At 41.7% G+C, this 12,424-nt stretch overlaps 1 protein-coding gene across 3 annotated transcripts; it reads right to left on the bottom strand.

Moving 5' to 3' along the window:
* Positions 1-651: 651 nt before the first annotated feature.
* On the bottom strand, positions 652-5,544 carry LOC120929455 (transcription factor Sp5-like). Of its 3 annotated transcripts, none has more exons than XM_040340889.1 (2): positions 5,316-5,544; positions 652-2,521 (listed from the first exon to the last, which is right to left on the bottom strand). In XM_040340889.1, the coding sequence occupies exons 1-2, from the start codon at positions 5,367-5,369 to the stop codon at positions 1,538-1,540; spliced, it is 1,038 nt and encodes a 345-aa protein (XP_040196823.1). In that variant the 5' UTR covers positions 5,370-5,544; the 3' UTR covers positions 652-1,537. The 3 variants fall into 3 exon arrangements, with proteins under 3 accessions (XP_040196823.1, XP_040196824.1, XP_040196825.1); XM_040340890.1 differs by lacking the exon at positions 5,316-5,544 and adding an exon at positions 4,583-4,620; XM_040340891.1 differs by lacking the exon at positions 5,316-5,544 and adding an exon at positions 4,181-4,276.
* Between the last annotated feature and the right edge of the window lie 6,880 nt (positions 5,545-12,424).

Below are 12,424 nucleotides of genomic sequence, written 5' to 3'. Positions count from 1 at the left end.
CATATGGGTTGTGGTGTTCTGATTTAAGTGTCTCTACCCTTTAAATTGACTCATATATTATATGGTTTTGGTAAATCTAAAGGAATATTGTACAAGAAAATTGTATAAACGTATGGCCAGCTTGAGTCAGCAACAAAATAGTACATGCATTTTGGTGCATTAGGCATCTTATTCAAATGAATAGGCTGCCTTGATGCCATATGCGAGTGCTAATGCACCACAACAGTGTGAACCCTGCCTAACATTTTCACAGTTAAAATTGTTTTATTAGGTCTGCTGTGTCTGACATGCTTTAAAAAGTTCCAAAGCAAAAAAAGGATGCAACCAATGCAAAACCTCAGTCTATATTATGCGTTTCCCTCTATCATAATAGCACAGCTTTAAAATTCAAATGACTGTAACAAATAAAATATTGTGCCACAATTATAGTAGGTATGGCTGTATATGTGAATTAGGTATTTTCTTTGGATCTAGCGCATGCGCATGTTTTGTAGATGCATTAATTCTATAACTTTGTGAATTGTAACGGATAAAATGTCAGTGTACTGTGACCTGCTGGAAGAGTACATACCAGTAATTCACACTATGTACTACATAAGAATTTGCACAGAATGTACTTACGTGAAAATATATCAAAATGCGACAACCAGAGGAAGTAAAAGGGTTTTGTTTTTTTTAATTTTTCCAACCGCACTGCAGAAACAGATCATTTACAAAACTGACAAGAACAGTTATTTTAAACATATACGACATTATATGTAAATGAATGGCAGCATTAAACCGTTTCATCATTAAAATGTATGGGTTCATTAGATTGGTGTTAAATGTGCTTAAGGTAGGAATAAGGTCTTCTCAGACAAGATAGAACAAAATGTCAAAAGTTACAAAGAACATATTACAAATCAAGATACAAAGTGCAGTGACCCACATAAACTCTTTTCATTACTTTAGTTGCGAATAAAGGTTAAATTGAGTTGCTATGGGAAGCTGCCCTTTTGATAGCATCATTTTTGTTGCACTGCAATAATTTCTGTATTTATTGGGGGCTGTGGAAAGATTTTTTCCTGAAACTTCCCTCTTAAAGTTAGGGTGCGTGTTATACGCCTGTGCATTTTATATGCCGATAAATACGGTAATTGGCCCGATAATATTGCACATTTCAATCTATATGCAAAAGGTGATAGAAATCAACTCAATAATAGATTTAAAGCTAAACAATAGGATTTCTGCCAAAAAAAAATAAAAAAATTATATGTACACATGGGGTATGGGGATTCTTTTCTTCTGCAACATAGCATTTGTATAAATAATCTAAGCAAATTAATTTATCTTTTCATATGTATATTTTTTCACATAGGCACCGTCCCCTTAATATGTAGGCTGCTGTGGTCATGGTTTAAATTCAGTTAAAAAAAAAATACTTTACGTTGTCCTTTGTCCTTAATGTAGGAGACCCAAGTAAATCTTAAAAAAGAGAAGTTAAAAGTCATGTTCTCCCTTTGTAATGGGCCAAAATTGGGATTGAAAAAAAGGACGGTCACTCTTTTTTAATACTGTCTATAGATGGGCCTGCGCACTTCACCTTTTTGTTTTGATGAGTTTTTGTATGTTTAGAAAGGTGATCACTCCTCATAAACCTCTTTCCGCATTCTTGGCACCCAAAACGTTTCTCCCCTGTATGAGTCCTTAGATGGCGCTGAAGCTCATCAGATCTGGTGAAGCTTTTTCCACAGAAGACCCAGTTGCAGATAAAAGGTCTCTCTCCAGCATGCCAGCGCAAATGGGCTTTGAGGTGTGAGGTCTTTCCATAAACTTTCCCACAACCTGGAAGATGGCAGATGTGAAGCTTCTTTTTTCCAGGTTCTTCGTTGTTTGGAGAAGCTTGGCAGTTGGGGCATTTACACCTCCTACATCGTCTAGTTGAGCTTAGCAGAGTTTTAGAGGAGCTCTGGAGAAGTGCTGCAAGTTGAGGCTGTGGTCCCACCATCAAAGAGTTGGTCAAATGGAAGGAGTGAAGGTTATTTGCGTTTGTTTGTTGAAAACTCCACCAGGTCTGTTCATCCATGTGTGTTGTAGGAATGTGTCTTTGGGTCAAGGGTGTAGGGTTTTGCATAAAACCTGAGTAGTCCTGAGTCACAGAGTTTGTGTCTTGGAAATGATATGCATGGTTATTCGAAACTTGAGGTGCCAAAATCTTGACCGGAGACAAATCGAATGAATACATATTTGGGTCAGCTGGAGGAGTCAGCGGCAGCTCATGAGTTCCTACTGCCTGCATATGACCATTATACTGAACTTTTGGGACACTAAAAGTCATACCATGAGATCCCATTCCTGTACTCTGAGGAATGTCATTGCCCCACAGAGGAAACATTGCCGGAGCTGCTCCGGCTGAACTGGAAGAGCACTGTGAGTAATCCCAATGGTTTGGTTTAGGTGCTATTACTGAGCGACAGGCTGACGGGAATACGTTCAGTGTTGGAAACGGCCCTATGTCCGGGGAGGAGTTAGGGGTTCTATCCTAAAAAACAAAAAGAAAATGTAAGGATTACTATGCATGAACATCTGTAGAAAAAAAAAAAAAAAAAGGCATTTATATGATAAGGCACAGATTAATCTTTCACAATCATTCATTGCTCTTAATGTTCATTGTTTTGGCTGCTCCAAAAACTGAAGGGAAAAAAAGAAAGTTGTTGGTGTGGGTTGCTATAGGTTACTGCACACCAATACTCTGCAAATTATTATTTATTAACACCAACCACATAATTCAAATAAAATAAGCTGAAATATTCCTTTTTTTTTTTATAGCAACCCAAGCAAAAGATATTTTTTTTTTTTACAATATACCATAATATCACCTTGTGATTAAATGTTGTATGCCCGGCATGAATATTACATTGTATCATGTACATAACAGATACATGCATATATTATTTTGACTTGCTAAGATAGTCAGCAAATGGGTCCTGAAGGATTGCTAGGGGCTAAAGCTGCACTTGCATATTACAAGATAACTGTACCATCTGTGTGCAATTTCCTTTGAATTTGCCAACAATAAGTAGATGGGTGGGCCAACCTTTTCAAGGCAAGACAATCCATTCAAGTCTACATACAATCAGGTAGGCCCTCAAGCTACAAAGTTGTTGGTAAATTTAAGGTGATTGTACAATCAGGGTACAATTTGTGTGGCCATATTTACAGTCCCAGAGCAACTAATAAATCACAGACGCTTAAGCCTTTCCATATACTGTTTAGGCGATCATCATAAATATGATTTAATTGTCTATGGGGCATTTCCAGATGCAGATTATGAAATCGTTTTCACACTTCATGCATGTTACACTAAATGAGTAATAAAAACATGATACTAGACCTACAGATTGCTCATTACAGGCAACTTAAAAGGAAATATGATTATGCATAGCAGGTACTCCTCTCACTAGGTTTTACCATAGTGATCTATGGTCTGCCAAGTACTGTAGCACCACTGCTGGGAAAACACCTTACTCATCTAGACTGATAGGGTTTCTGATTTCACTACTACTATTAACTTGCTATGAATAATTTAAATAAGCCATAATATCAGAAGAAAGTCGTTTTAGCTATGGCTTTAAGAGACCATTCTTACTGATCCTTCTAAAAGCAGTAGTCAACAGGTTGGGTTTGATTTTTCAGTGTGGTCTCCTATTGGGGCTGGGGGTTTCCCCGCAAACCTTTATTACCAATACAAACCTATATAAGTTGCATCATATTCTGAAATGTGTCATAAAACTGCAAAACGTATTATTACATAGCATCAAGTCAAAGCCAAGGCTTTATCCCATGCTGCATTTAATTTTATATATATATATATATATATATATATATATATATATATATATATATACACACACACACACACACACACACACACACACACACACACACACACACGATCCAAATAAGACCAGGGCACCTAAAAGTTAAATTCCCTTTACCACTTTTTTTCTGTTTTTAAGACTTAAAGCGGTACATATAGTTTAACAAAAAAAAAAAAAACAGGAACTATAGCAATGTGAAGCCACTATGCAACAATTTGATGGTTATAATAGCCTGCCAGTTGCGGTAACACATTCCTCCCGATTTAAAAAACTAGAGTATACGCTAAACTGGATGGACCAGTGTGTTTATTCAACCTTACCAACTAAGTTGAGTCGTTGCCTATAGCAACAAAACGATTGATCCACAGTCAACAAAAAAACACAAGCCTCAATAGGTTACCAGGAGAAAAAGCCAAGCTATCATGTAAGCCCCACTATGTATGCATTCCCTTTCTGGAGTAATGAGACTTGATTTGTTACAGGTGACACAGACCTGAGAGTGATTGAACTTCACTCCTACCAATACATCATGCTACTAGATGAAAAAAATACAAAAAGCCCCCAAAAATAATACAATTCATCTACTGCTGCACTACTAAAACCAGCATGCCATGATATGTATGCGAAGTTAAGAAATGAGAATTTAGGTTGCCAACTTGCTTTTGAATAAAATATCAAATGGCACACACACCAACAGTGATACATTCAGGGCTCGTTCTCACCATGTCTGCTAAGCTGTGCATTGATTAACACAGGCTCAACACAAGGACATAAAGAAAACTATTGTCTTTTTTATGTCCTCTGTTCACACCATACAGGTGTGATGCATAAAAATGCAGTGCGTCTCCTTTTTTTTTGTACAATACACAAAAACAAAAAAACAAACGCGCATCAAAACCATCCATTATCATGATAATAAAAAATATTTAAATTTTGACCTTTCGTGTTGCCTATAGAGAAAAAAGGCAATTCAACTCATAGTAAGAAACTATTATTTCTCCAGGTGTGTGAATTAACCCGAACACCAGTTCAGAATTATTTTTAATGTGAAAAACAAAAAGGCAACCTTTTTCAGTGGCAGTTTTTTTTTATAAACCGTATAAACTGATATTAGTTAAATAATGGTCTTTGCTGTGCATCTACCCCGGTGTCATTATCTTCTTATCACCAAGGGCTATCCCTTTAAGGATCAGGTAAAAAGAAATGGGTAATATCTGTGTCTGATAAGAAGTATGATGCATCTAAACAGTGTAAATACAATTTAGCAAAAACAAAAAGAGAAAATAAAATAAAAAAGGTTTTTGGGTATATAGATACAAAATTATATATATATATATATATATATATATATATATATATATATATATATATATATATATATACACATACACACACATACCTGAATTTTGTTACAACATATAGTATATATCAGAATGACAAGCAATAGTTTCTTACCTGTAAATAAGCCTGTAAAGTGTTCTCTCTATTAAGAAGGACCAGGGAAGCCATGAGGTTGAGCCTGAAGTTAGTGGCAGCGTTTAGTGGATCCTATCATCCCCTTCCCAGATCAACAACTAGATGATTCTGTCTTCCCAAACTCTCACTCACTGTTTGATCCTGCACTGTGCAAACTTTTTTTTTTTTTGAGACTAGCAGTCAGCCAATCAGGAGTGTGTGTTTGGGTTGTCTTTGATGTGAGGAAGCTAACCAATCATTAAAATAGATTGAACCGTTTTTCAAAGCAGGGTCTAGTTGAATCTTCCTTTAAATGCACAGACCCCCTGCTGCTGGTGTCTGTTATGTATGCATATGGAGGGCTCTGCTGCTATCAGAATGTATACAGAGGTTTTGTGGGGGATCTTGTTTTTCCTCTATTTCATCTCTTTTAAAGCTGCCAAGTGTATCCTGAGCACATTTGTGGTCATTATAAGAAAGCATTGTGATAGGAAACAACCTAGATATATGCATGAGACTTGTACACTAGAGGCCTCATTTTGCTTTCCCCTGGTACCTCCTGGCTGCTGTCGGGTTAAAGTGGTTAATAAATTCATTTATCTCCGGTGAGGGTGAGCAGCCTGGTGCTGTGCTGCCAATAAAGAGCATCAGGTAAACATCTGCCACGTCAAAAACAACAGCACAAGGTACCTGTCATGTTGTGCTGGGAAAATGGCTGTTTTATGTCACTTTTACATCTTTTCTAGCCACAAGGCTGCTATGAAAAGTGAGGATGAGGATATCAGGCTGATCAAGGGCCAGGTATTGACAATTTCACCAAGCATAAAAATGCACACGGATATTGTGATTAAGAGGCATCCTCCGAAAAAGGTTAATTTCTAAAAGAATATAATGAATATTACATTGCGTAGAGACTATCATTTTCACATCATTCATTTTTTATGTGTTACATTTTTAAATAGATCCTGTTGGAATTCCAAGCTCTTTACATTGAGTAAAGGCAGCAATAATCATGACAGATCATTAGACATGTTCCATGTGTGATGAATTTTATAAGGCCAAATAATTGCGTGACCTTCACAAGCACTGCTTCGATTGGCCATAATGCTTACTGTAGTTATACAGTATAGTACATGGACACCCAGAGTTGGTGTCTTCAAACTTTAAAAAGAAAATAAATAAATAATTACTAGTATTTAGCCCCCATTCACATCTAGGCGTTTTAACGCCTGTAGTGCTATGCCGCTGCCGCCAGAGGGATGAAAACACATGTCCCTCTATGGAGATGGTTCACATCTCCACGCCTGCCGCCTGAAAAAAGGTCCCGGACCTTTTTTTCAGGCGGCTTTCGGCGTTCGGCTAGGAGATGGGAACCATCTCCATAGAGGGGGTCAATCTGGGGCACATCTAGGCGGACAATACCGGCGTTTTGTCGCCGCAAATCGCGGTACAAAACGCTGCTATTTGTACCGCGATTTGCGGTGACAAAACGCCGCAAATTTGTCTGCCTAGGTGTGAATGGAGCCTAATATAGCACTGACCATTTACACTTTACCTATTGTACATTCACATCAGTCCCCTCTTTTAAGAAGTTTACAGTCTAAGGGCCAGATTCACGTAGACTAACGGCGGCGTAACGTATCGTAGATACGTTACACCGCCGCAAGTTTTCATCGCAAGTGCCTGATTCACAAAGCACTTGCAATGAAAACCTACGCTGGCGGCCTCCGGCGTAAGCCCGCGTAATTCAAATGGGCGTGTGCCATTTAAATTAGGCGCGCTCCCGCGCTGGACCTACTGCGCATGCTCCGTTTCAAAATTCCCGCCGTGCTTTGCGCGAAGTGACGTCATTTTTTCGAACGGCGACGACGTGCGTAGCATACTTTCGTATTCCCGGACGTTTTACGTGTGCTGTCTAAAGTTAGGGCAGGTCAAACGACGCCTAAAATTGGGACGGGAAACTATACTAGCAACGACGTACCAAACGCGAAAATCCGTCGTGGATCGCCGTAACTGCTAATTTGCATACCCGACGCTGGAATACGATACAAACTACCCACAGCGCCGGCCGCGGTACTGCATCCTAAGGTCCGACAGTGTAAAACAATTACACCTGTCGGATCTTATGGCTATCTATGCGTAACTGATTCTATAAATCAGTCGCATAGATACTCTGAGAGATACGACGGAGTATCTCAGATACTTTGTCGTATCTCCGCTGTGAATCTGGCCCTAAGTTCCCTATCTAACATGCATACATACACATGCTAGGAACAATTATCCAACCATATCTTTGGAGTGCGGGAGAAAACCCACACAAACACAGGGAGATGGGCTCGGGCGTGTTCGAAATCCCACATGGCCGATCCCGCCAGGAAGCCGACACTGCACAGCGCCGATCACAGGAAGTGAGACATTTGCTGGTCTGCAGTAAGGATGAGCTCCAGCGTGTTCGCATGGTACACATGCAGAGCCCGCCAGGAAGTCTGCACAGCGCTGCGCTAATCACAGCCAGGGAGACATTTCCCGATCTCTGCAGCTGAGCATCTGGACAATGTCTCCCTGGCTGTGATTAGCACATCGCCGTGCAGACTTCCTGGCGGGCTCTGCACGTGTACCATGCGAACACGCTGGAGCTCATCCTTAGTCTGCAGCTGCACATATCGGGAATGGTCTCACTGCCTGTGATTAGCGCTGTGCAGTGTCGGCTTCCTGGCGGGATCAGACATCTGGGATTCCTAACACGCCCAAGCCCATCTCAACTGAGCCACTGTGCTGCCTTGCAGTGGCACAGTGGTGTGTGTGTGTTTATGGTTTAAAAAAAAGCAATATGAAGGTGACATTCTGCCTCCTGGCCCCTTGTCAAAGCTCTCTGAAGAGAATCCAATGTGGATTGCTCTTTAACCACTTAATCACCAGGCCTATTTTGGCACTTCTCTCCTTCATGTAAAAATCACAATTTTTTTGCTAGAAAATTAATCAGAACCCCCAAACATTATATATTTTTTTTAGCAGACATCCTAGGGAATAAAATGGCAGTCATTGCAATACTTTTCGTCACACCTTATTTGCGCAGCGGTCTTACAAGCGCACTTTTTTTGTGAAAAATTAATTTTTTTGAATTAAAAAATAAGACAACAATAATTTTTGCCCAATTTTTTTATATATTGTGAAAGATAATGTTACGCCGAGTAAAATGATACCCAACATGACACGCTTAAAAATTGCGCCCGCTCGTGGCATGGCGTCAAACTTTTACCCTTAAAAATCTCGATAGGCGACGTTTAAAAAATTCTACAGGTTGCATTTTTTGAGCTACAGAGTAGGTCTAGGGCTAGAATTATTGCTCTCGCTCTAACGATCGCGGCGATACCTCACTTGTGTGGTTTAAACACCGTTTTCATATGCGGGCGCTACTCGCGTATGCGTTCGCTTCTGTGCGCGAGCTCGTCGGGACGGGGCGTTTTAAAAAAAAAAAAATTTGTTTTCTTATTTATTTTTATTTATTTGTATAATTTTTTACACTGAAAAAAAAAAAAATATATCACTTTTATTCCTATTACAAGGAATGTAAACATCCCTTGTAATAGAAAAAAGCATGACAGGTCCTCTTAAATATGAGATCTGGGGGTCAAAAAGACCTCAGATCTCATATTTAGGCTTAAATGCAAAAAAAGAAAAAAAATGAAACTGTCATTTTTTCAAATGACAGAAAAAAAAAATGTTGCTTTAAGACGCTGGGCGGGACTGACGTTTTGACGTCACTTCCGCCCAGCAGAGATATGGGGACGGGTGGAGGTGATTTTTCCCTCAGTCGCATCCCCACACAGGTGCCAAACGGACCCGATCGCCTCCGCCGCTACCGACGGCTCCGGTAAGCGGCGGAGGGCGCGGGAGAGCGGCGGGAGGGGGGGGCCCCTCTCCCGCCACCGATAACAGCGATCTCGCGGCGAATCCACCGCGGAGACCGCCGTTATCATTTACAGGACCGTTGGCACTAAAGATGGATACCTCGGTTGTGGCAGCAGCTGCTGCCGTTACCGAGATATCCATCTTTAAAGTGCCGCCGTTAAAATACGTAAGGCGGTCGGCAAGTGGTTAAAGGGCAACAAGTGTTAATGAACCCTTGGGCCAGTTTCAGCAGTTTATAAGAGGAGTGTGAACAGCAAGCTTTGACAAAGCATTTGCAGAGCTTTCAGCAAGCCTTGTTGAAGCTTTTAAAGTACCATTCAGCTCCAGTTTGTAAATGTTGAACACAGATCCCAATAGGAGTGTTGATTGCCACTTTAGCCTGGGTTCACACATATGTGAACACAGACATCGCATGTGATTCGCACCTGCATTGCTGTGTCGATCACATGCGATGTCTGTGCAATGCAAGTCCAGCCATACAGTTGTATGGCTGAACTGGCATTGGATTTGTGCAAAAAAGGTGCAGGAACTTTTTTCAAACCCATGCGATCTGATTCCTGTCCGAATCCACAGTTCAAACTGACATCTGTGAACCAATCTGGGGGTGTCAATAACATTGTATTAAAGTAGATATTTGCCAGCACAACACAAAGTAGCATCCAATTATTTATTGCATGATCACAACACAAGAATGCAACGTTTCTGAATCACGCAGGACCCCTTCACATGCCTGACGAAGGGGTCCTGCGTGACTCCAAAACATTGCACTCTCCTTGTGTTGTGACTATGCAATAAATAATCGGTTTGGACACTACTTTGTGGCGATCCATGATGTGCTGGCAAATACTGTATTTATTGGCGTATAACACTCACTTTTTTACCCTGAAAATAGAGGGTAAACTGTGCCTGCGTGTAAGGCCCCGTACACACGTCCGAGAAACTCGACGGGCAAAACACATCGTTTTGCTCGTCGAGTTCCTTGTGAAGCCGCCGAGGATCTCGGCGAGCCAAGTTTTCCCATTGCCCAACGAGGAAATAGAGAACATGTTCTCTTTTTGGCCCGACGAGATCCTCGTCGGTTTCCTCGGCGAAAAGTGTACACACGACCGGTTTTCTCGGCAGAATACGTCTCCCATCGAGTTTCTTGCTGAATTCTGCCGAGAAAACCGGTGGTGTGTACGGGGCCTTATACGCAGGGGGCTGTGGAAAGTTGTTTACCTGAAACTTCCATCTTAAAGTTAGGGTGCGTGTTATACGCCGATAAATACGGTATCTACTTTGTGACTTGAACCAGTACCCAGCTGGTTGTTGCTGCAGCACCCAAACTTTGAGAGCTTATCCAGGAATGTGTGTGATTGGAATATTAAGAATTAACATTGTATTGACACCCACAGTGGTTTGCAGAGGGCAGTGTGAACTGTGGAATGCGATGCGGGAACCGGCACTGGAATCGCGATGAATTCTGCATCGCTATAGCACTTCTTGAAGCTTGTTGAAAGCCTGCTGAAGCCTGCAAACAGCTTGCTTAAAGTAGCAATCAACACCCCATTAGGATCTGTGTTCAACATTCACAAACTGGAGTTCAACAGTACTTTACAAGCTTCAGCAAAGCTCTCTGATAGCTCTGCAAATGCTTTATAAATGCTTGCTGTTCACACTGCTCTTATACAAGCTGAAGTCCTTGTGAAACAGGCCTTACTGACCTGAAAATGATGATCCTTTATCTTCAATACTTTGTGAGTCAGTGACCTGACATCATTCTAACCCAGCATGGTGCTTCCTTGTTCTTGGCCAGTGATTTAGACCCCTTTCACACTGGGGCGTTTGCAGGTGTTATAACACTAAAAAGCAGAGGGCTTTCACACTGGAACGGATGAAAAAAAAAAGTCTTGCTAGCAGCATCTTTGGAGCGGTGTGTTTACCGCTCCTGCCCATTGAAATCAATGGGCACCGCAGCTATACCGCTGGCAAATGTGCCTCTGCAGGGGCGCTTTGCGGTGGTTTTAACCCTTTTTCGGCTGCTAGCAGGGGGTAAAAGCGCCCCGCTAGCGGCCGAATAGCGCAGCGAAATTGACGGTAAATCGCCGCTAAAAAAAGCGGCACTTTACCGCCGACGCACCCACCGCCCTAGTGTGAAAGGGGCCTTAGAGATCATTTAAGCTGGGAACAAGCAGGAAACTAGCATTTGTAACAGGTGGTCAGCAATGGCAGGTTCCCTTTAAATGAAGCAGACATGATTAGATGCTGTGCAGAAAAGAAACAAAAATAAAAATGTCCTTTCCTCTAAATTGTAGAAGGGCTTTGGTTCCAGTATCACTGCAATGAAGGTTCTCTGCCATTCAATCATGGTCTTCTGAGTTTCCCAGTTCAAAGCTGCTCCAAAGGATTAATGGATCATCGTTGGAATCAGCGGAGAGTAATAGAAAAGCCTCTGACAATCTGTACATAATTAATGTAAACATGTACCTTCTGTTGATATGTACCCAGGGGCGGACTGACCATTGAGTCACTCGGGCACTGCCCGAGGGCCCCATGCCACTAGGGGGCCCCATCCGGGTTGCCAGGCTCAGTAAAACCAGGGACAGTATGTAAAAATCTGTGTTTTTTTTAGATCTGTCCCTGATATGTCCGAAAATGACATGCTTTTAATGTGAATATCCCAAGATTTTAGCTGCCCGCCTCTGCACTACCTCCTGGCATGGTGGCCATCTGTAAGCCAGAGGGGCCCCATACTCTTCTATTGCCCGGGGGCCCCATGAGTTGTCAGTCCGCCCCTGTATGTACCTTTTATATAAAGCAGTCTTTGGTTGCCTTTTTGGGGAAGCCTCCCCATTTACACCTGAAACCTGAAACAAGACACGTGACACCGGGGAGGGAAATGGCTAAATGGGCCCAATTTGGACATTTTCACTTAGGGGTGTACTTACATTTGTTGAGTTATTTTAACCGCTTCAGGTCTGCCTCCTGCACATATACGTCGTCAGAATGGCACGGACAGGCATATCAATGTACCTGTACATCCCCTTTAAATGCCTGTCCGTGTCGTGATGTGCTCGCGACCCTGCTGCCATCCCCGTGAGTCAGACCGCGGGTCCCGCGGACTTGAACGCCATGGGAATCCCCGCGATCGTCTTACAGGGGTATAGAGCGGGAAGATGCTTGTGTAAACAAGCATCTCACCGCTCTGACTAGTGACA

This window comes from Rana temporaria, chromosome 2 (genome assembly GCF_905171775.1).
Source record: "Rana temporaria chromosome 2, aRanTem1.1, whole genome shotgun sequence".
Taxonomy (NCBI): Eukaryota; Metazoa; Chordata; class Amphibia; order Anura; family Ranidae; genus Rana; species Rana temporaria.
This window is presented reverse-complemented; position numbering and strand designations above follow the sequence as displayed.

Bases quoted from the DNA above. Each gene is read 5' to 3' on its own strand.
- LOC120929455 (XM_040340889.1), bottom strand. From the start codon at position 5,369: ATGGCTTCCCTGGTCCTTCTTAATAGAGAGAACACTTTACAGGCTTAT. The intron at 2,522-5,315 runs GTAAGAAACTAT...TTTGTTTTTTAG, and splicing joins CTTTACAGGCTTATTTACAG to GATAGAACCCCTAACTCCTC.